At 36.3% G+C, this 25,126-nt stretch overlaps 1 protein-coding gene across 1 annotated transcript; it reads right to left on the bottom strand.

The window, feature by feature from the left end:
- Positions 1-7,740: 7,740 nt before the first annotated feature.
- On the bottom strand, positions 7,741-16,265 carry MS3_00011191 (uncharacterized protein; the record flags this gene model as incomplete). The annotated part of the gene is made up of 8 exons (XM_051219594.1): positions 7,741-7,930; positions 8,303-8,350; positions 11,662-11,709; positions 11,918-11,971; positions 13,882-14,142; positions 14,433-14,705; positions 15,499-15,567; positions 16,217-16,265. 8 exons carry the CDS (start codon positions 16,263-16,265, stop codon positions 7,854-7,856), a joined length of 879 nt encoding a protein of 292 aa, XP_051064471.1. The 3' UTR covers positions 7,741-7,853.
- Between the last annotated feature and the right edge of the window lie 8,861 nt (positions 16,266-25,126).

The raw sequence follows: 25,126 nt of genomic DNA, 5'->3' as shown, positions 1-25,126 counted from the left end.
TCATTTTGAAGTGAGATAATAAGTGTCAGGTGAGCACTCGCATACCACTCAGTGTATTCAGGAGTTAAATACATGTTGAATGTTGAGTGCTTTGAGCTCATTTATAAAACTCAGATAAGTTATTTGAAACCAAACGTAGCCATATCTGATGGCTGTACTATTGAAATTTAAAGCACCGACTGACAGAATTTAGTATACATTGAATGAATTTATTCCTACAAGATTATGGGGATAGCAGACGTCACTCATCATAGGACCGTCTGCTGTTTCTTACTGCCCAAGTGCAACAGCCTCATGACATCCGAAGAGTCTTAGCATAATCTACAAACCATCGTAATTGTGCTGAATAAAAATCACTGAACTCTCAGAAGAAACTTCAAATGGTTCAAAATATTTGATTTGTTTAGTGTCCATTCAACAATCTTGTTGTCTACTGGACAAGGCTGTTGATATCGGGCACAACCCTCCTTCATTCTAAGATCTCAAGGCAAACTAATGGGATAAAACGCTGAGAATGAACCTACAATTATTGGAATCGGTAACTGAATATGAGATTACGCTGACACGAACCGATAAACACGAGAGAAATGTCTATACTTATATAAAAAGGAAAATCGCGTGAATAGTTATGCGTCACTAACAAAATAGGTTTCTTTATAAACGGTGTTAGACACTTCGGAGAACATTGAGTGACGGAGTGGAGAAATTGCATTGAACTCACTTCAAGGTGAAAGCTAAACTGAAAAATTCGCGTATTTGAGAGAATGCTTTAATACGAAAGCATACACGTAATGGATTTCATCTGACAGATAGCTTTCTAAAGTTGCGACTTTATAATCTAGCCATGAATAAGAATGAAATGTTTTTGAATATTTGTATCAAATGTGCATTTGTCGTGATGATGGTACTTGTGTAATTGAAAACTTATTCAAATAAAGACTACTGACGAGTACAATAATCACACTACTCAACTTTAAGGAAGATTTTGGTTGATAGAATATGGAAACGTAAACATGCTCCAAATTTCCGTGTTGTCCACGATTTTGATCTTAACGGTATAATATAGAAGAATCTCACTGAGTGTTTGATAAGAATTATAAGGTTGTTATCAGGCTTCTGTAAATAGAATGCTCATGAAGCTAGCTAGAGATTGAAGAAGAAATATAGCGGTTAGTGAATAAAATTATAGAGAGCTGCGATAAATTAACAGCCAATCCAGTCAGTTAAACGCTATTTTATTCAATGCTTATTCAATTATGCGATTCAAACTGATTGACGAGTGATGTTTTATATTACACATTCCTGCATTCAGTCGGTTGCGAGTAGTAGGAAATCACCAATCATGTTTTGCAACCATGTGTCTCGTTGACAAACACTGATTAAACTGATAATTCTTGACACATAATTATTAGTGTGTGGACACGAAATGTGTGAATAGCAGTAAGGAGACTTCAACACGATCTCCACAATTCAATCAGTTCTACAATGGTCATACTGGAGAGACATTCAGCAGTACACTAATTGTGTATTGTAAATAAAATGAGATTTAAACACTAAAATAAGCGTTATTGAACTCGTTTGACGACCGTTCTTTAAGGAATAATAATGTGTGTTGTGTAAATACAATAAGATCTATAAGTGTGTTCTTCCTGAGGAGGCCGGTGCCTTATTTGATAACTGATGCCTTGGATATAGAACATGAATCCCAGAAGTAACGTAGTCGTACCATGATGTACTAGATAAGCGCGAACGAATGTACTGTATTGTGAATTCAAAATCAAGCATTCATGTAGCACAAATGAATCATTAGTTCACTCAAACACCACAACATGACTTACAATCACTGTACAAGCCGCGGCTCGCATGCAGATGAGTTGTCACGTTTCATCGCTAGTAACTGCAGGTCAAACGAAGATAGTGTGGCTGCTTCCATATCACTTGAACCCAAAATAGAGTGTTCTGTGATGCTTTCAGAATCCTACTTGTAACTGTGGAAGCGGTTGAAGAAACAACAGCTGGTGATCTTCTACTCAAAAGAATATAAGGGGTTGTTTTAAAAAGTTGGAAATACGATGAGACTGATCGAGAGTTTCTCCTGTTTCTCTGAGACGTGAGTCTATATCAATTTATAATAATTGTTTGATGCATGTTGACCGTGTCTTTATCCTTTAATCTCTTCAGTTTTTTAGCTCAGACAGTCTCACATTGATCATCAGGGAATGAGCAGAATGAAAGCAGTAATGAGTAGTTACGTCGATTGGCCATTCATGAATAAAGCTCTGGAAAACCACGTATTGTGATGTCGTGGATATGTCGTAGGTAGAAACGGCCGACCGGAAGTAAGATCCCACCCTTGGCCAGAAACGAATAAGCCTTGTGTCTGACTACACGTCGATTATGCTGGATCAGTAAATGTACAACACTGTTTAATGGTGGTAAATTCATATTCAAAATGGCATGATTTGTATGATGTGCGAAGATCGTCGACATCTGAAACACTGTTGCATCTGAGACAACTATTTGATAAGTTTGAAACAACTCATAGTTTAGTTTCAGATAACGGGAAGCAGCTCAAGTCGCCAGACATTGCGGAGAGAGAATCACTTGATGACTCCAGAAATTAAAGCAGTTGAATTAGTCTATTCGCAAGATTTCCGGCCTGGAAAGCCGAAATGTATATTTGCATGCATGGAAAAGACGCCGGACGTTAGTGTTTGAAGTGATGGTCAAAAGCGCACGAAATATCAGACACATTAATCGACTGCGAGATAGAAAAATGTTTAATGAGTCATCTCAAGCCAAACTTTTGCCAATGGAAGTATTATGTGATACATTTATTATCTCACCAACACCGAAATTGAAATGAGAACAAATTGGCTAAGATCAGAAGCAAGTCGAAGAACATCAACAGACCACAAACGAGATTTTTTCAAAAAGACCCAAAAGTGAAGTCATATAATCATACTTCGCGAGCGTGGTGCTGTGTGGGTGAGAATGATGATGATTGGTTTTCCGCCTAGCCTAACATGTAGATAGTCTGACTGGAGTCAGACAAATTATGTATTTCCCTATCCTTATTATTATGGCTTACTATTCATTGATTGTTCATTTGTGTTGGATTGTGTCGTGCTTTGCCATGAGAATATATTTACGTTGTGGTCAGACTAATCGCGTGTTCTTGATCTGAGTTGTGTTGAAGTCCTGTAGAATAGACACTGTAAGAGAATCTAGTTTAGATATTCATCTAAGTTAAATTGACGTCCTATGCGTGTAAACGTAGAAACCCAAACGTTAATAAATTATATGAACTAAGACAGAGCATTATAATAGAATTACAGATAATGTGCAATGAACAATAAGCAGTTGTTTACGTACGGTTGACGTAATGACCGAACAGTGTCAGAAGATGGTCAATCACGTTGGTTTATAGACAAAATCAAGTTGCATCACATAATATCCCAAGTAATGAACAAACCTTCGAGGCATAATTTAAACAGGTAATGTTGACGCAGGAACCAAGATTGACAATAGCTTGGAGATCATAGTGCAACTGGACATTACTGTTGGCATATCCATTAGGTTCACGAGTGATTGTACAATCAATGTTTAACCGAGAGCGCGGCTTGTTTAAATGCTAATTATATCGCCACAAGTGAGATCGAACGAAAAACAATATCGAAAACATTTAGTGCTTGGTAACATAATGAGCATAAGGCACATACCTCCGTAGTGATACTTAAATCGGGCTAGTTAAAATGAAATGCTTAAGATGGTGTTCGATTTTTCAAAGTGTGAGCAACTACAGCTAAGTAACAGTCGTCGGAGATCGGCGGGATGACACATAAAACGTCGTCTAAATCGAATGTACGATCGAGAGACATCAGCTGTCAGTCTGTCATGTAGGACAGAGGAGGTTGGCATGAATATTGAAAAATTATAGAGCGATGCATTTTAGTGGTTCCCTGTCCACCATATGTTATTACTTCGATTTCAAAGAGACGGCAGATGACAAATTGAATCCTTCGGCTAATAATAACGGCCGTCAACTTTACATGATCGAGAGCTGTATTGGGCTTCTTGAAATTCGAATTTTCGAGTAACTTGAATAGAACGAACGAACATCAATTACTGATCAATGGAAATTATTGTGATGAAGTGCCGACATGTAAAGTGATAACAGAATTGAAGTGTGAAGATCTACACATGACCGCAAACGTCTGAAATACACAAAGTTTAAAAACCAGAGCTGCAGGTGGACACGTTAATTCAGTGCACAATTTCTATACAATTTGAGGTAGAACAACAATGAAGTTGCAGTTAAAAATACTCCTGCTGAGAGACAGAGTGCTTTTGTCTGTTGAGTCTTTACAGGTTTAAGTAGACTGTTTCCGATTATCCACGAGCCATGTAATAACTCGTGTTGATAAGTCCATCCACTTTACGCAGTTCAATCGCGTGCACCAACTTTACCTTTTGTTGCTTGTCGCAAAATTCACAGGCTTGTTCTAGACTGCAGTGAATGCTACTTCAAGACGGAATGAGAGATTCGTTGAACAAACTGGTGAATATTAACGACAAGAAACCTCTAATACTTGACATTGGTGTGGGCTGTGATAAATATGGAGCCTATGTTAAGCAACGATTACTGTAGGCGATGTACCTTGCATGACTTCAATTCCAAATATAACCACTCCAACGGTGCTCAAGGAATTCTCTCCGACTTGAATACTCTTTCATGTGTGGTTGTCAGAGTGTGAATCAGAAACTATTGGGTTGCATATAACTTTGATAACTACTAGTGCTAATCCCGTGCTTATGCCGTGTTACTGCATTCTTTGAAATAATTGTTCTGAGATTCGTACTATCTCCATTTTATCTTCAGGCTTCATGTACTTTCCGTGGATCGGATAATGTTTTGACATGCTGACACATTATTTAGAGACTCTTGAATTCAGCTTTCTGTCCGCTCACGAATACATGAACTCTGCATTCACTTAATTCGACTTCAGGCTTGTCGAGTTTTCCGCAATATTCAATTGTTGACTGTCGCTGATTTTTAACCAGAAGTATAATGTTTTCATTAATATCCTGCTGGTGACGATTGATGAGCCTACAGGGTCAAATACACTTATTTAACTATGTTAATTACGAGGAAACGTTTTCTTTGATATGGAATCTCCTTGCACGCTTCTCGGTTACTCAATCCCAATGTGGAATTGATTATGTTCAGAATAATATCCAGGTGCAACTTTACCAGTCTCTGAAAGATTGCCTCTGAGTGTAGGAACTCACGGCAAAATTCTTTGACAAAACGGGATGATGAATAGGTATCTATGACTCAACAGTAGTCGGGACGGAACATTAAAACAGTGATTATATAGATGTGAAGATAAAATATCAGTTGTTTGTATGATTTTATTCATAATCTAGTTCACTTTGCGCTGAGTTTCATCCAATTAGACGGAACAGCAAATTGTACTCCATTTTCACAAATGACTCACAGGTAAGTTTCATCCTGTTTCCTCTTAGTTTGAGTGTTAAGCAGTCCATTTGATATTTCGTCAAATAATATATATTCATTATATATCAGTTCAATTATTCTACTATATAAAATGCGAGAGAGTATACAAACTCTTCTCAGTGCGCAACTTCGCCATCATTCTATGTTTTCTTGGTGACGTGAGATATTATGAGTGAATTCTGTTTATGATATGGTGATGTTTTGGTAAAAGCTTTTCGAAATAATAACTTCATATACTTGAATCACTGCCATGTACTATATAGGACTATCTGCAGTCCCGTTAGATCAATTTTGATTGATGAAACGGCTGTTTGGCTAAGGAATACGTAGGTGATATATCTTCCTACGCATCACTGTTATATGACATCAATAATTGTAAGACATTCTCCTTTAATTGAAGTAAGTAGCTGGAACTGTCTCAACTCTGTTAACATACGCAACGAGTATTGATTGAAAATGACCACTCGCTACCAAGTAATTCTTCAACAATGTAAACTGAATATTACTCAGCGTGTCCCGGATAAACAGGAATCAACAATATGCATGCTATGCACTACGCAGTGAATACAGCCCTTCCATTTGTAGTGAATTCACTCTTACAGTTCGTCAAATCAACTATTTTTAGTTTCCACAAGTGAGCACTGAGGTCTGTGCAGTTATACAGAAAATGATTTTTGAAAGTGTACGCATAAATATGTCCTTCTTTGTTGTTTTTCTCCCTTCGGCTATCTTCATACACTGTTCATAAGAGCAAGTGTAAAAAAAAACATTGCACTGACCGTAGCAGAACGGATTATTTTCACTTGGAACCAAGAAAGATAAATCATCATAATTCATAATAGAGGGATTCTGAGATCCTTACGTGACAAACTGTACAATGCATTTCTCTTAAGCAATATCAGTACTAAAAAACTGTTATCATTGTGCGCGTAATCACTAATTGAGAGGAACAATCTCTCCACCTTATAGTCCATACGGAAACCGTCTACTGCATGCGTGAATAGTTTTTAGAAAGAGATATCGATTCGTGTAATATTGATGATTGAGTTTCTGTTCGAAAGGGTAGTGAACGCCATCGTCGCGCTCAATAACGAATCTGATCGAAACTTTTATTGGGTAGCAATGAAATCTTTTGAAGTCACACTATCTGCTGATATTTTCCTAATCTTACTAGAGAACAGACCGTGGAAAAAACTTTTGATTAAGTTAAATTGTTACTTTCCATACATATTTGGTGCGCCAGTGAAAGATCTCAGCACTGTTTTATGTCGAATGTATGTTAACAGTTGTCAACATGCAATCATATAATCGAGGATATGTCATGGCGTTCAGCTTTGAAACGTTCATGTTATTTTTTTTATATCAAAGCACCCAGCTGAATTAGCAATCAGAACAAGCATTTAAATCGATTCAGTTCATTTACCATTGGCAAAAATTTTAGATAAATATAGGATAAAGAATCAAATGGATGGTAGATTCCATTAAAATATAGAAGTCGACAATGTTTGGTCAAAGGTCAACAAGAAGCATTCAGGGTCGTGGTCGGCAGAGCAAGCTTGGAGACACAGATGTAAAAACTCAACAACAAATAACTTGACGTTTCTGCTAATGAGGCTGTTAAGAAGATTAATGAAGGATACAAATCCATACCAATCAGGTCAGTGAGAAAGACTCAACCAAAACATTAGATGAATTTTACAAAGCCATTTATTCCAACGTATCTTCTTTGCATCTATATTTTCCTCAAAAGACACGTATTCATTCTTATTAGTTCACTTAAATGTTTGATCATAATCACATTTATAACATTTCTCTTACCACTTCCTGTATTCGTAGGACGTCATTATTATTATCTCCAATGACAAGACGAAACTCACCTGCTTCGCGTTGTATTGCGTAAGCTTTACCTTAGTACCTTGAAACGCGTAAGTCTGAACTATTATTAGCAAAATTTCTCAATCATAAATGACAATTTTGAAGTATCTATGCCGCAGCAGATGCAAATTTCACCACTTGTTTACATACAACATGGTTTGATTCACTGTTCTTAGTTTTATTTTAGTCTTTGTTAAATAATGCCATAGTTGTGTAATGGTGAACGCGACGTGTGATGTCCTATTTATTCAAGAACATTGTTAACTCAACTACGCTTTGTTCCAATTTATTTATTTAACAGTCATTATTAAGTTCCGAAAATCAATAAACCACAGTATCATCTTTTTATTTAAAAAGAGTGAATGAAAGCCTTACATGTTTATGAATACAAAATAGACAGTTTGATAAAAAATAAACACACAGAGTTCACACGGACAAAAACACGTCACAGTTGTTGCTATAACTTCTTTATTAGGAAGAACGAAACTATGCTGACCAAAACAATGATTAGAATCAATGTCGCTATGAAGACATCTGAAAACGAAGACATCAATAATAAGGAATTCAGATTTATTCGTCAATTTGTGAATGAATTATCGATTAAATTATGAATGACAAACATGAAATGATTTGTGTCCCACCTATATACAAAGAAAACTACATCTAGACTTGCAGTTGAAGTGACCTCAGTCAATAAAACGCTATCTATATGATCAACTTCATCGTGATCACATTGCAGATATTGCATAAACCATACGAAATGATATCGTGATATCCCTCAAAATACTAGTATGTAATGAGCAACACTCATTGTGTTTGAATACGTTCAGAGAGACTGAATGTGTGAGAAACTTTGCAATTTAATATCAGTCTGAACACAAAAACGCCAATTAACATCATGCTCACATGAATTGCTGATATTTTCTAGTACTGTCGAATGTGTGTTATTCGATACTGAAAACGAAAGATGAACACAAGTTTAATATTTAAGATTCTGTTCAAAATAATCATAAAATTAAGCAAACAGAAGACATTAAATTTTGTATGTCATTGGAAAACAAATGCATTAAGTTGAAACTTATTTGAAATTTTGGCTTTAAACGCCAATGGGTTTTTTAAAATACGTTTTCCGATTTCATCGACATAAAAAATAGATGTTTGTTATCTGGAATATTTGGAAAAGTCAATCCGTGATTGGACTATCTGTATTTAGATAAAAGCAAGTGACAAAGAAGGGAAGAACAAGAAGGCAGCAAATAACAACAGCCGAACACGGGCAGAGCACGTTCAAGCACAAGCTGGGTACATAGATGCAAACAAGCAAGTGAAGAAAAGCATTAGATCTGACAGGAAGAAATACGTGGAAGAACTAGCGACAACAGCGGCAAAAGCTTCAAGAGGAGGAATTATGAAAACGCTTTACGATACAATGAAGAAACTAGCGGGGAAATATAGTAAACCAGATTGACCGGTCGAAGACGAAGAAGGCGAGACAATCACTGAAGTTGAAGAACAGATAGATAGAATACTTCGAGAAACAAACTTCGACTTTGAGGGTTCGTAAACTTTCGAAGATTTGTGTGGTTATTTAGGAGCAGGTGTATTTTTTCCTGTGCTTTGCTTTTTTCAACTATGTTGACCAAGGATATTGAAACAAAATATATCGTCCGTTCGTCGTTGTTGATTTAAATCTCTGTTGGGATAGTCGGAAAAAGAGACCAATAATTACCATGTTAAGTTCAATAGTGTCCTTGAACCTTAAATGTACATTTCTTATTGGTCGATGTTTATTTCACTTGTTAAATATTGTACAAATGTTGTTTCCTATTTTATGGTACGATGTGGGTTGTTTGCTTGGTATATAAATAGAGTATGTTTGAAATACAATGATTCATAACACAGAGGCTGTGACTTGCGTTCTTGACTCAACTGGCTGGGACAGACTGCGAAGCGGGACCAATCAGGGCACAAGGTCGTCCATACTTGTTTTCCGTGTCCACTGTAATCGATCGATATAAACGCTGTCTAGCATAACCTGCAGTCCACACACACGCGTTACAACAATCTCCCTAATCTAATCTCGATGAATTCTATGTTGGAGTTCCTTGAAGTGATATATTTGGAAGTAGCAGACATTTTGCGCCGTCATAGAATCTAGGACGTACATGTCCACGGAATTCCATTGTCCACCCATCTGGCTTCAAAATTTGACCTGCTCTAACAAGATTGATCAACGTCCTTGGGATTTCCTTATTTAGTGCTCCGATCGCATATATGTCTCTGTGCATTTATCATCAAGTAGTTTTTTGGCATTTCTGATATATGTTTCTCCGTTTAAAATTATTCTAATGTGTCCTTCGTTCAGAGGAACTATGATATTATCTCTAGTTTATAGGTTTCGTTAAAGCCCTTTGTTCTTGTGAGGTCAATTGAGTGTTATCATTGTTCTGTCAAATTATCGGTACTATGATATGTATTATTTTTTGCTGGCTTTCTTCATTTATTCAGCAGTTTCAAGTGTTTACCTGGTGCGGAGAACAATTTTCGATTGAGGCGTCACTTGCGTTGCATTTTATTCATATTTGGAGCAGGTGTTCTTCCGTCTATGTATCAGTGATACAAAACAAATACCCATCAGCACGTTTAGCCATGGACTGGTAGCTTCATACTTCGTTTGTAGATTTTATCTCACACCTTTACTTTTCAGTGAACCAGAAAATTTTCATATTTGATAGATTGTAGCACAAATAACTATCGAAAACCAAAACGGATATTAAACCCAATAAATATACCTTGAGTTTTGACGCATGATGAGTTAAGAGATATGGAATCTATAACTCAAATAAAAACATAGTTTTGTCACGTGATTTCCGATACGATGCCAACAAAAATGGAAAAAACGTGTATTGATAAGTACTATGAAAGCATATAGTACGTAAAACGTCAGGAAAACGAGAAAAAATCACATTGGCCAACAAGAGAAGTAGCGCAATTTTTTAAGCAGAACTACGGAAGAAATTCATGTTGAAATAGATACTCAACTTCCGTGAAATTATCTGTGTTCTCATTCACGATTGTGAAGTTCAGTGCTGCTACATGAATTTAAAAAACACAGATATTTCAATCACGTATCGACAAAAAACTCAACCGACAGAATATGCACAAGTGACCAATTTATGCTAGAAAGTAATTGTGAAACCAGAACACCTTCAAAAATATCACCGTTTGACCTGAGCACATAACAGTGACAAATTCTTTCAATCTATTACACGTGACACGAAGGACAAGGTTAAGTGTTCATTGCGATCAGATGACTGATTGTTTATTCAAACCCCTTCAAAATTTCAGCTCACTAGATTGCTAGACTAGTGCGAATAATTCTAGCAAATTACTTCACATTCATTCAGTACAGTTAACTTTTCAAAAGGAGATATTAACGATCAAGATTTAAGTAGCTCAACTAAGCAGAAATGATAAGGCCGGCAAAGCATGAACATGGTCATCTATGAAACAATGAAGGAGTTTTTCAATATATAAACATGTATGCGATCTACTGAAAACATTTAAACACTAGCTTTTAGCGTTATAGTGATTTATGTATTGAAAGTGGAAAATGAATGGCGAACAATGCAGTGAAAATGTGATCGATATCATTGATGGGGCTAATGAAATATGAGCAGAACAAACACACTCATATAATGACGGACGCACACAAAACACAGTAGGAAGCAATTTCCTACAGATTCAACTCTATGCCAATCTTCAGACTGTCGAGTGCAGAGTCTTGGTTTGGCCAAAGTCAGAACAAGTAAGCTATTTGGCTATATAAACTTTATCTGTTTCTAAAACATAAATTAACATCGTGAGTGTACGAACAAACAGTACGGTCTATTATTACAGGGAAAAACAGAGACAAATAACATACCGAACAGTAGCCAGAGAATAGGAAAATGAGTGAACAAGCCAACATTGTTTTACAATGAACATTAATTTGTGATTGGTTAATAAATAGAGACAGACGTACAAGGTCAAAAGGAGTTGATGTGGTGGTGGGCGTTTCCCTTAATATTGGTGGGTTCGTCTATCAATCACATTTTACAAACACTGTGTGACAAAAATCAGTACATTGGAAGCAACATACGTTTTGCGAAATCCTTCGGAAGATTGCGATGAACACACAGCTCGAGTTATTTCAAAAATGTATATCAGTGAATAACAGAATTGTAAAAAGACACTATGAAACACGATTTTGTTAAGAGACTTACGTGTCATGAGCGTTGTCGTGACTTCGTCCGGCACAGTGACATTCACAGCTGTTGATTACACATAACAAACACAGAAAGCACAATCACTTACTGAAAAACGAGTCAAGCAACAGAATAAACACAAATGACCAATTCATGCTAGAACGTTATTATGAAGCGAGATCACCTTCAAAAATATCAACGTTTGGCGTGCAAACACACAGTCAATTCACACTCACATGCACAAAATAGATAATACCTTGGAAATTTATCTCACCTATTGTTTCGATTGTTGGTTGTTCTTTGATCACTTTTCCCAATGGTGTTTTGTCTGTTAAATACAAACAATGAATAAACGTGTAAATATTGGTGATTAGCTATGGCGACTGAATCGATAAGAAGAATGTTATCAAGCAGTTAAGCTCACGGTGACTGTGATCTACTACGAACACAATATTTAAGATCAGTAAAGAAGCAATGAAACATCGATCTCCATCACATACAGAAACGTTTCCTGAACTTACATTTGGCTTTTGTCAACTACAAAACAATGGAAAACAATAACGTGACAAAAGTGTATGGTGTTGAAATTTACGGTTGAATATAAGCACATTACTCGGCAAGGGTCGTTGTTCATTCTCAAAATATCACACGTTTACTGATATACACACAATTCAATTGCAAATCATGTCAATCAGCCTCTGTACAACATCAAATAAAATGTGGGACTTTCATGAACCTACAATACAAACATGACTCATTGATCCATAGAAAACATTTCTAATGTAATGTAACCTTGTTTGGTGGCCATAAGAAACTAGTTATCTCATACTGATGGAAATTCAAGGAAGGCATTAACTGAACAACATATAATTTTGTATTTGAAAATGCAATCAGTAAACTCACATTCATGGGATTTTCATTTCCATACCGTCGCCGAGGGTAAAAGTTAGAAAACAAAGAGTTTGTCTTTCAGTTGTGTAGGAAATGCTGAATTCACAAAATCATGTTCAACAGAGCTCGATGAATCAATTTAGTGGTGAGATCAATTCAAATCTACCATTTTGTAGTGCCGTTTATTATGTTAAGCCCATACACCTTATTCTTGCTTTCGAACAGGCCAATCTACTAATCCTACTTGAGTCATATTTTGACCTTGTTACTTATCCGCTTATCAACCTTGACTGCTTTTATATGAGCGCGTAGGTGTGTGTACACTTCTTATCCCATTACTCATCACATGTCTGTAACTTAATTTGTATGTCTATCAATATCGATTAACGCTTGTTTATATGGTTGATGGCTTACGCCCCTTTTCCACTGCGCGTCGTTTCGTTTCTCTCTATTCCATTTTCTTCATTTACGAAATATTTGTATTCAAAAGTCCATTCTTATTATTTGACATATTTAATTCCGTTATTCACTAACGCGATTTAAGTTGATGATTATATTTGAGGAGAGGTGATTACAAAAATTCATATGATCTACATGGAGTCAGACCTACGGGCCACTGAACAGGAGAGACCTTCAACGAACATCGTCCGATCTAAATGACGACAAAAATGAAGGGCACCACAATTTCTTCAGTTTAGATACCATTAATGTGAGCAAGAATATTAGTTGGGAAAATCGAGCGTATTTGACACAAAATTGCAGATTTTGTTATCAAAATCTAACAATCATAAAATAAATGCTAAATTTGCAAAATGTCTACGAATTGTATCAAAATGACTCAGACTACATTGTTTTTGGATTTTCATACAAATTGCATCCTGTTTCCATTCTCTACTGTTCGATAATCTTGTCTTTCTGCTGCCAGACCTTCTGTTCACAACAAAAATCCATATACAACTTATTTCAATATAAGTAGCACACATCACACTGTGACCTCTCTATGTGTATTTCAATACTGTGACATCTCGGTTAACTCCAAAAATTTCTTGCGTTGGGATGTCCGGAGTCACTTCGAAATTTATGTGGATCATAGTTTATTATATCTGTGAACTTCTGCAATGATGCACGTCAATCATCATTGCGATAGCTGACTTTGAATCAACACTCTTTGATCTGTACGTCTGAATGAGATTTAAGCCAATCACTTGTGAACATAATTATAAACGAATATCTTGATAAATATTCCGCTTTAATTTTGCAATGGACAGACATAAGCAATTTCTAATTCCCCAACCTGGTTGGCTAAAACAACACTGCAATGCATAAAAAACACAAAGAAAATGTTACCCATCGTTGGTAGAGAGAAACGGTTCCCATGCTTGTTGAACACAATGAACACTAATTCCATTCCATTTTTTGTCTGCAATTCCTTCATATGATATTCAACTTGGTCACTCGAGATGATAAACATCTGCAGCGGTTGTGTTGAATATCCACTGAATATGATGACCGAATCACTTGATTCACAGGCTGATCTTTCTCTTTCCCACTTCACGTGTGGATACGCATTTGATATCAACTGGATTTGAACATTCTTGATTCTCGGAACTAGGAAAGAATAAAACGAACATTGAGAGCACAAAATAAATGCACTGTGACATTTTCACTGCTGATGAGCCCAGTTATTGTATGATAAAGCTATGAAACATAGCAATAATATGGCGTTGTTTCAACGTATTTAGAGACTGGTATTCATCATAAGCAATGCAATCAAATATTCCACTGAACTTGTGATCTTTGAAAATATCAATATATAATTCAGAAATTCTAAAACTGTGATGAAAGTAGAACAGAAATTGAAAATATGATCGCTTGAGAGCAATTAAGGAACGGCTCACCTCTTTTGTAGGTCATGCCATAGGTCTTGAATTCGGTAAAGATGTAGCCATTATCATGGCCGTCAGCACGATAATTCGAAACCTCGCATGGTTTACCAATGGCTTCCAATAAACCTATATTGCCTTTAGAAACTTTCACCGACGCAGACAAAAGGAATACATTTTCATGCAACTTGACATAACCGAAATTGTCGTGTTTCATTGGTTCCCATTCAAAAGCCAAGGCTGCCGTCTGTTCTTGAATAACACGGAAAGTTTTCGTATTTGTATCGCCTGTTTGAAAACAAAAACACTGAATTTAATGTTTTAGTAAAGTGCAATCAATTCGACTGATAATTCGATGTGACCACATTGACAACACTGACAACAGAATTTCTATACTCGTTGTCAGCTAACACCAAAAGTTATTTCTTCATTATGCAGTTATTTGAAGAGATTAATACAAGTCAGTTGAACAGAATAAATAGTTTCGAACGTGCGCTATTAAGATAAGCGTGTGATCGTAGGATCGGTTGCTGCACATAAGAAAGTAAAATTGCGATTATGTATATTTAGAAAATGGTAATAAACCTAAAGTTAGCTAGCAGGAAGTCGTTCCAGTTTGTTTATTTATTGCGTCCCAAACCAAGGGCGGATGATTGTTCACACAGACCAGTTGTAGCAGAAACGTGAATGATGGTCTACGTGACACAACGCCTCACGTATCATTCTCATTGTGGACTATTAATTACGTTAAACATAGTTCCATTCGATAAACTATGTAGACTACGAGTAACATACTTATGTGCGTTGAAAACGCACGCTGACTAACACATACGCACATTCCTGAACGAAAGGCATTAGGTGAATCAATAATCTGTGGGAACAAGCACATCGCCTCCAATTCGGACAACAACTTCACTTGTGCAAAAATGAACTTAAATGATCAGAGAATCAAAATTGGAATATGATACAAATAGTGAATGAACGTTCAAGAAATGTGGTAATTCAGAGAAAATTGAAGCAATTCTGATACTGAGAACATTTTGCTTGAATATTTATTTATAATCATAATAATCACACTCACTTCCAACCATATTTGTTTTCAAATATGCAGGCTCATACTGTCCGTCCACCGAGTGTACTGATGCAAATACTAGTAAAATTGGTAAAACATGAAGAGAAATATTATGCCATATGATATGTTGATTTCAATCTCCATTGTGAAACACAAGTTGCAACTTCAGCCAAATTGAAATAGCTGTTGCATGTTAATGGAATAGATACATAATTGTTCCTGAAAGAACGGTGGTCAAACGAGTCCAATAACGCTTATTTTAGTGTTTAAATTTCATTTTATTTACAGTTCACAAGTAGTGTACTGCTGAATGTCTCTCCAGTATGACCATCGTAGAACTGATTGAATTGTGGAGATCGCGTTGAAGTTTGCTTACTACTATTCACACATTTCATGTCCGCACACTGATAATTATGTGTCAAAAATTACCAGTTTATTCAGTGTTTGTCAACGAGACACATGGTTACAAAACTCGCAACCGACTGAATGCAGAAATGCTTAAGATGACATATCACTAACAACCCAGGTTGAATTATACTACAGTTATACAGGTGTAAGATGGATAAAATACATGGTACAACTCTCAAAATTCAAACTACTCAATTGTCAAATGTATGTTCGTCAGAACAAACGTTTATCTTTGGAGAACACTATTTTATCATCGGTTATAAAAACATATCAGTTAAAAACAATGCACCACATATTATTTCAATTGAATGGAACTCACTGGTTATCATCGCAAACATATTGAAGATTTGTTCGTTTGACTGAATCATTTTTAAAACTATTTACAAATGTTAGTCGACAAATAATGTGTATATATACTCAGAGAGAGAGAGAGAGAAATATATTGATCAAGTACATTCCATGGTCATACAATAGAGTAAAAGGAATGTGACTGTCTATTAGACGACTGTTTATCAGTAAGGTCACTTCCAAAAATAAATAAGTTTTCTTTCAGTTCAGTCTTCATTACTTGGTCTGTCGTAAGATTAAGGTAAAATTATCGTACGATATTGTGAAATTAACAGATATTTGCTACAACACCAATCACAAAATATGCCGTTTGACAATTTTTTTAAAATTATATTCTTTTTTGTCGGATTATCTGATGTTGATTGAATAAATCTTGATTGTGTAGAATAATTAAGGGTGAAATCGAAATTCATTTTGAGAATATATAAACATCGAGGGAATTCATTATTTACTATCCCTGTAATGGTTCGTAAATAATAATTTCCTTATGAACTTCATCTAATGAAAAAGCGGTGGCAGAACATGCTTGTAGAGAAGCATTCAGTGAAGATAAACCAAAATGACTGGCTTCAGTCGTCTCGCGCACTTTGTCTGATTCGCTGAATGGTTCGATAAACGACAGTGATATCATATCTTTCATGAGACTACTTCCAATGAAATACTTTTGCTGAGGATATTTGTTTCACATCCCATTTGCTAATGTATTAAGCTAAGAATTGGAGAACTAATGTTAAGATTTCATTTTGAGATGCATTTAAAGTGACTTCTCACCACTGTCACTAAACCATCTAGAATGGTCTAACACCGTTTACAAAGACACCTAGTTTTAGTGACGCACCACTATTCACGCAATTTTCCTTTTTATATAAGTATAGACTTTTCTCTCGTGTTTATCGGTACGTGTCAGCGTAATCTCATATTCAGTTACCGATTACGATAATTGAAGATGCATTTTCAGCGTCTTATCTCATAAGTTTGCCTAGAGAACTTATGAAATCAGCGTCAGTCACAAGCTCGTAGAATGAAGGAGGGTTGTGCCCGATATCAACAGCCTTGACCAGTAGACAACAAGATTGCTGCATGGACACTAGACAAATCGAATATTTTGAACCATTCAAAGTTTCTTCTGGGAGTTCAGTGATTTTTATTCAGCACAATTACGATGGTTTGTAGATTATGCTAAGACTCTTCGGATGTCACGAGGCTGTTGCACTTGGGCAGTAAGAAACAGCAAACGGTCCTATGATGAGTGACGTCTGCTATCCCCATAATCTTGTAAGAATAGATTCATTTAATGTGTACTAAATTCCGTCAGTCGGTGCTTTAAATCTCAATAGTGTTCGTAATGAGCTTCAAACGCCTTATTCAACTCACACTAATACGATTGGATTTTAAAGGTTTTCAAAGCAAAAACGACTCAGCACTTCAATCTCAAAATCGTTGGCGTTACTTTATAAAGCGAAAAGGAAAAATGTCAAATTTAAATGTCCACTCTTTACTGTACGATAATGTGAGGATTTGTCATCAAAATGTAATACGTCAACGTCTGAATAGATGGTATAACAGCAAAGGTAAATTTCATGCCCCAAGCGTTAATATAATAATATTAATAAAATATTTCTGTAATGTCAGGTGCATGCCATTTTGACATGTATGATCTATAAGTTACAGCATTCATCGTTCCACAGTATGCATCTTAAAGTGATATAGTCTATAAAACTGAATATCTGTTCGTTCCTTCAGATATACTGGGTAATCTTCAAAATATTCTGCAAAAGAGCATCGCGTTCACACTATGCACGCGATTCAATCTCCGCTAAGTATGTTTGTAATCCAACTTTTGAAGTTTGAAAATGTTATAAAGCAGACACGTAGGGCGCCTAATGTGAACTATGACCTTGGGAAAACACGTACGTCTAGTTTGTTCCAGATGTCAGATGTTCCATGGCTATGCTCTCAGAGCATGATTCTGAAAGAAAAAAGAGAAACCGAGGAACAGTGAGTCATTTGAGTATGAACGATAAACAATGCTTAACATTTTGTAGTAGAACAAACAGAGGTATGATAAATTTTTAGATTAAATTCATAATAGCTCTTGTAGCTAAAGTAAAATGTGATCTAAGGCTCCAGGTGATATAATACAGTGATAAAGAACAATGAGTTGTGATACGTACCAAAATGGAGTAAGTCAAAATGATGGAAGAGAAGTCAGGGTTGGAATAAGGGAGGCTGTTTATTAGAACAGAAAGTGCATATAGAGAATAAAGTGCTAAGAAGACTAATAGCTATATCTTTTATTGTCTGACTTTTTTCTCATCCGATGTCTGCCACACAGTCCTAATGTAAAAGTCTGTGTTAGCATGTTATAAGTTGTCTTAGTAGAATAGCTTATACAGCATAAAATTGGAAACATAAGTGTAAGATCCAAACTATGGTTTGGAGTGAAGGACAGCTGTCTGGATGAGTTAGATACGCGCCGTCGCCCGATTGAAACCAAAACAAAGTAATTGGGTAAGATGACGGTTCTATAATTTATCATGAATTTAAGTGTACATGATTACCTAAACAAATATAACCACTCAGATATCCAACAAATAATTGTTCAATTGATCAAATCAATCACCACAAATAAATGTTATTCTATCCTGTCTGGATAGATCACGTACAGATTCGTTCGAAAGGTAATAATTGGTCGCTCTATAACACAGTGTGTTTTCATTTCTGGAAGAGTGCTTCAACTCACAACCAAAATGCACAATTCCAGTCAACACATGTCAAGCAATCAAAAGCAGGAACAAACCGATATGGCTGCCGCCCAGACTTGGTATAAAGTAAAACAACATAAGTGCAGTTCGGGAAGAAACATGGGGAATTAATGAAGGTGTAGTAAAAACGAAAACTATAATGAAATATAAATATTAACAATTCAAATGTAGTCAAAAAGTTAACATTGTACAACTAAGAGGACCAATAGGAACAAGGTGCAAGTATATGCATGGAGGAATTTTCACAAACACACAAAGCATTCAAAATGGATCTTACAATAAGTATGAATGGCGAGCATAGAACAACCACAATATCACATAGTGATTGACTTGTTCTCAGATACAAAGAACCCAATACAAACAAAATATTCTGCACCACAAACACGGATAGATTAAAGTAATTACCCTTACCACCGGTGGTCAATAACTCCACCCTCTCTCTTTTTGTGATGTTGGGCTCGTTTAAGCTTATTTTTTGGATATATATCATACTTCACACAGTGCTCTGTGTTTCACATCCTGTTGTAAATCACTGTTTCTATAAGTAGCATATTACAAGCTTATCAGGCAGTCACAAATTATGGACTGTGGGTAAGTCATCGATGCAGTGCATTAATTGGCTATAGTATAAAGTATAGGTTGCCAGTCAAATATATGCTTTAAGGAGGTTATACTGTAGGATAGTTGTTTACTAAAATAGGCTGAAATGTGTAGAAATAAGCAGATAAGGCGACGAGTGGTGAAATACGAATAATGGCAAGTCAACATAGTGTACAGGAAAGTAAAGGCTGATAAGGAATAAAGAAGAAGAAACTCGCATTAACTTGGCGTTGATGCCATTTTGTTTTTTCCTAACCAGTTGATTTGTAACAGGTTTCATAGGCGCAGGAAGGCAACTATTCGGTTCTTTTGACCCTTTATGGTAGGAGTAAGTGTCCCTTAGCAACCGACTATCGATAGGTTCAGTGAGTTACCGGTCTACTTGAAGTAAAACATTAGGGAGGAAAAAGTATCTGATACAACTACAAATAGGGAAATAATGCGATTTGGTCTATACATGTAGAGAGCCTATAATGTTTGAGTGGGACGCAGATGTGTTTATTTGTGCTAGTTTTGTGCAACTGAGTCTTACAAACGTATGTAATTGATCTGCCATGTGTAAATCAGACGAAAGACTGTTCCATAATCATGCATACTTAATGAATTGCATCAGCAACTGTAAATGAAGTGTCGTTAGCTGCAAAACTAGTAATGTATACATCTCGATCGAGCCTTGTAGGCCGAATACACATTCTGTTGCAGATGGCAGGTCACTAAATAAAAACACTGTTAGTCAAACACAGGAAAGCCAAATAATATAATAATTTGAACTAAGGAACGTCACATCGTCGTCCGTGCATGCACGAAACATCGAATGGGTGTTAGTAATAAAATTTTATTGTTGAACTGTTTGCTATTGTTGTGATACGCGAGTATCTGCAGAAAACTTTGATCGAAATGTGACGGTGTCTCAGTGATCAAAAATTAGACGGTCACAAGACGTGAGCAGAAGCGAGCTCAAAAAAACGACAGACGTGACAATTATATGTTCACGTAGGTGATGTGTTGAGGGCAGAGATAAACTCGCATCCGTTGCATACCATGAACTCAGTAATTTTCATTTGGTATCTGAGTAAAAGTGACTATGACTGTAGGCGTGTTCCAACATCCTAGACGGCTACAACTCATATTACTCGTGTCTCCATGTATGATGGTTTTAAAACTCGACGTTCGTGAAGTCGGACTTGAAGTTCCACCTGTTTGATTAAATGCATGGAATCACCACAGAAGTGACATCTTCCAATGTGAAAGCAGATCTATGGTGATAGGGTATATTCAGGATAACTGGAGAAGATTGACTTTCATTCTGGTGCATAACGATCGATTACGCATGTCAAGTAGTTGCAACGCTTGGGTTCCCAGGAATGTAAGAGACTTAATGAGAGTGACAAGACACCCATTATGCCGCAAGTCTTGCTTTCAGGTACCAGTCGAGGCTGTTTCAGACGGGTAACAAGCGTAAAAATGTATTGTTTGCAATGAACTCATAATCACTATTAATATTACTTATGACACTGGAAAACATGTCTTTTGTAAGTGCATATTGTGAAACTGCTGTATATTTTCGAAATCAACAGCTTGACGGCTCACATTGATTTATATATGTTGTCATATATTATGTAGTTGAAGCCACATTTTATTCTTTAGCGCTCGACATCATTATCTCAATTCATTATTAATCGCCATACTGACCTTAAACACTGATGACGAAATCTTCATTGGAAACCTTCAATATCAGTCAAGCATATGGTACAGTTAGTAATAAAACCTACTAATTAAAACTGTTCCAACGTTTCTATCTAAGAGTCTTGTATTAGCAAAAATATCTTTAGTTGATAGGGGTTCATAATGTCCGCAACGATTTGTTTTCGGCTGGCTTGCTACAAGAAGGCCAAGGAAATTATAAAACGGTTGTTTGGACAGGCACATGTGATCGCTCAAGGAACTTTGGAAGACTTATTCAGAACTGCAAATGTTGATTACAATGAATGGAAAATTGTTCCGTGGTCTTGAAACAGATGGGGTACATAGCCAATTTAAATTCTTCAATTACTTTAGAGAGAATAGTAAGGCTTTTACCTCAATCTTTGCGAGCTCAGTGTGCGGACTGGGTGGATAAATTGACTGAAGATGATAGAGAACCAACGTTTGACGAGCTCACTCAGTCTATAGCATCTCGAGAGAGAGTAGCAAGTAGTAGATTCGGACGGTTGTCGAATTGTTCAAGAAAGGAGCTTGACATAAAGACGAATTGTCACTTGTAATCGGGGCAGTGGAATAGTTCGAAAGAAAAGCCTAAATGCAGTATGTGTTCCGATGACTACACTGTTTTTAAATGTTCACGATTTTTAGCGTTTAAAGTTCAAGATCGATGGTCTCACGCAAAGAGCAATTTTATCTGTTTTGTCTGTCTTGGGCAAGGACATAAAGTTAATGAATGTAAGCTGACAAAGCGCTGTAGCGTTGATAGGTGTCAGAAGTAACACAACTCTCTGCTGCATAGCGATTCGGCAACCGACGGCGCAAATGATAAACCTGGTACCCAGAATTTTTGCGGATATACTAAATTACTAAACAGTCAAGTGTGTTTACGAATAATTCCCGTACGGTTGAAATCGGGAAATGCCGAAATTGTGGGTTATGCCCTGTTTGATAACGGGTCTGATGTGACATTGATAAAATCAAACTGTTTGAGGTCTCTCGAGCCGAAGAAAAACCTAATGTGAGTGATAGTTGAGACTGTCGGCGGTAATAGAACAATCAAAGTCACGAATGCGCCTTTTGAGGTATATTCTTTAGATAGGTCTGAACAAATTATGACTGAAGAAGCTCTAATTGTAGCGAAAATACCAGGGCATAAGCCAACTAAGTCGTCAATGAACAACCTAGTTAAGTGGTCGCATTCAAATGATGTACCAATAGATAGCCTAGATTCAGCAGAAGTTCTACTGTTGTATGGTTACGACTTGCCAGAAGCACATTGGGTGTTAGACCAGAGTTTGGGTGGAAGGAAGAACCCGTACGCTGTGAAAACGTTACTGAGATGGAATGTCTTTGGACCTGAATCATGCCCGGAAATTAGAAAAAGAAATGTTGATCATACTAGCAAACTACAGACATCGGAGAATCATATACGTAAGCCTTATGATGTACATTTTGTAGATGTCCATTCAAGTGATAATTCATTTTCAGTAGAAAATAATGTGGCTATAGAGATTGTGGAAAGGCGCACGCGCATCGACAGTGGTCATTTTGGAAAAAGAATCCAAATATGAAAGGGGGGAATTAGGAAGTAGCAAACAGTAGATTACAGAGATTGAAGCGTTGGTTGTTGAAGGATGAGAGTCTGCACATCAGGTATACCAAAAGTATTGAAATTAATTTTATTAAGGGCTGTGCAGAGAAAATTCCTGAAATACAGTTGCAGCTTAATTATCGCCTCTGATGTTATTAACCTTATCATGGAGTGTTAAACCCGAAAAAGCCAGAAAAACGTAGAGTGGTCTTTGATTGTGCCGCGAAGTGTGCAGGGGTTTCCCTTAATGATATGATTTATCAAGTACCCGACACCACTGCTGAGCTAGTTTGTATATTATTGCGTTTTCTCAAGGAGAAAATTGCAATCTCTACAGATGTTGAGGAAATGTCCAAGCTTGGCGATGCCAAGCGTAAAATTATAATGATGGTTCAGAAAGAAGTGTATGGAGAATTACTTACTGAATTTAAAAACAGCAGTTAAGTAGTTATGGTCTGAAAGGTTTATCATTGATAATGCTTGATGGGTTACTCTGCGTTGAAGATCGACTGAGCTACTGAGATTTCTGCAATGCTTTTAAGCATCCAATTATTTTACTCACTCGACACTTAGTGACGGAAATGATAATCACACAATATCATAAAGCACAAGGACACACAGGAACGTCTCAAGTACTGCACACAATTCAAAACAGCTATTGGATAGTTAAAAGGAACCAGCACGATTAGGAGAGTGATTGAAAAGTTCGTGACATGCCGGCGGTTTTCCATGAATCCAGGACAACAACTGATGGCGCCGCTTCTAGCTTGTAGCGTGCAACAAGGTTGGCATAGCTTCTCATTAGTAGGAGTAGACTACTTTGAATCTTTTTCGTCAAAAGAGGAAGGTCATTAGAAAAAGGGTTTGGATGTTTATTTACTTATTTGCAAACCCGAACAGTACATATTGAAATGACCTATAGTTTGCATACTGATTCATTAATATTGGCCTTAGTACGTTTTATTGGAAGAAGACGGAAACCTCCAGAGATTTACAGTGGCAGTAGATCAAGCTGCATGGGTGAAGTCCCTGAACTAATGAGATTTGTGCAACAGTTGAATCAGCAGAAGATGAATAATGAACTGTCATCTAGGCAGATTCAATGGTATTTTAACTCACGTAGACACCCATTCTTCAATGCATACCATAGTTTGGATCTTACACTCGGTACCTTGAAACGAGTAAATATTAGCAAAAGTTCTCAATCATAAATTGAAGAAACAAGTTGTTTCTATTGAAAGTAATTGTAATTCAGTGGTTGAATAAATAATTGGTTGATGAATCTCGGTGTATAATTACATCGACATAAGTAAGAAGAAAAAATTTCGATGGCGATAAATGAATTGCATTGTTTGAAAAATAACAGATAATATGGTTTACTAAATTAAGAGATTATCAAGCGATTTAACAACAAAATTAACACGTCGATTTTCTGTCAAACCTTTGCATTTCAACAAAACAGAAACTTTCATATTTGACAGAATGTAATAAAAATAACCACTGAAAACAAAAAGGATATTAAACTCATTTGCTGTACTCTAGAATTTGTCAAGTGATGAATTATTAAATGTTGACATTATTAGTGAATTAGAAACACAAAGCCGTCTCACGATTTCCTATTTGATGCAATCGAAAGTGAATATTAATAGTAATGATAACAATTACAATAGCATGTAATGCACAAAACGTCACGAAAATATGCAACAGATACCTTAGTGAATGGAGAAAAATTCACGTTATCATAGGAAGTGAACATTTGAATAAATGCGAGTTAAGTGAAACACTCACCTATCGTGAACTTGGCCACGTCCGCATTCTTTATAGTGACATTCACAACTGCTGCAGATCATGAATAAACAAAATGCTAAATCAAGTATCAATAAACTAGTTAAATAACAGAATTTACGCGAATACCTAATTCAAGCTAGAACGTTTGCGTGAAGCGAGAACACATCCAATAATATAACTGTTCATTATGCACAAATAGCACCGACGTATCCATTTGGCCAACACGAATCCCGACCGACGTTTCAGTGTACAATGTGACAAGTATCAATAATACCAGTCACAAGCTCTACATTTGTACACTACAAATAGTATCTTGAAAGATCTCAACTATGAAGAGTTAAGAACATTAACTAAGAAGAATTGACAAGACATCGGTGCAATATAATGGAAAAATAGGAAAATTAGCTCTTAGATTTCTAAATGGAAAATGAAT

Source organism: Schistosoma haematobium, chromosome 7 (genome assembly GCF_000699445.3).
Source record: "Schistosoma haematobium chromosome 7, whole genome shotgun sequence".
NCBI lineage: Eukaryota > Metazoa > Platyhelminthes > Trematoda > Strigeidida > Schistosomatidae > Schistosoma > Schistosoma haematobium.
The sequence above is the reverse complement of the archived record's forward strand: the minus strand, read 5'-3'. Positions and strand labels throughout refer to the sequence as shown.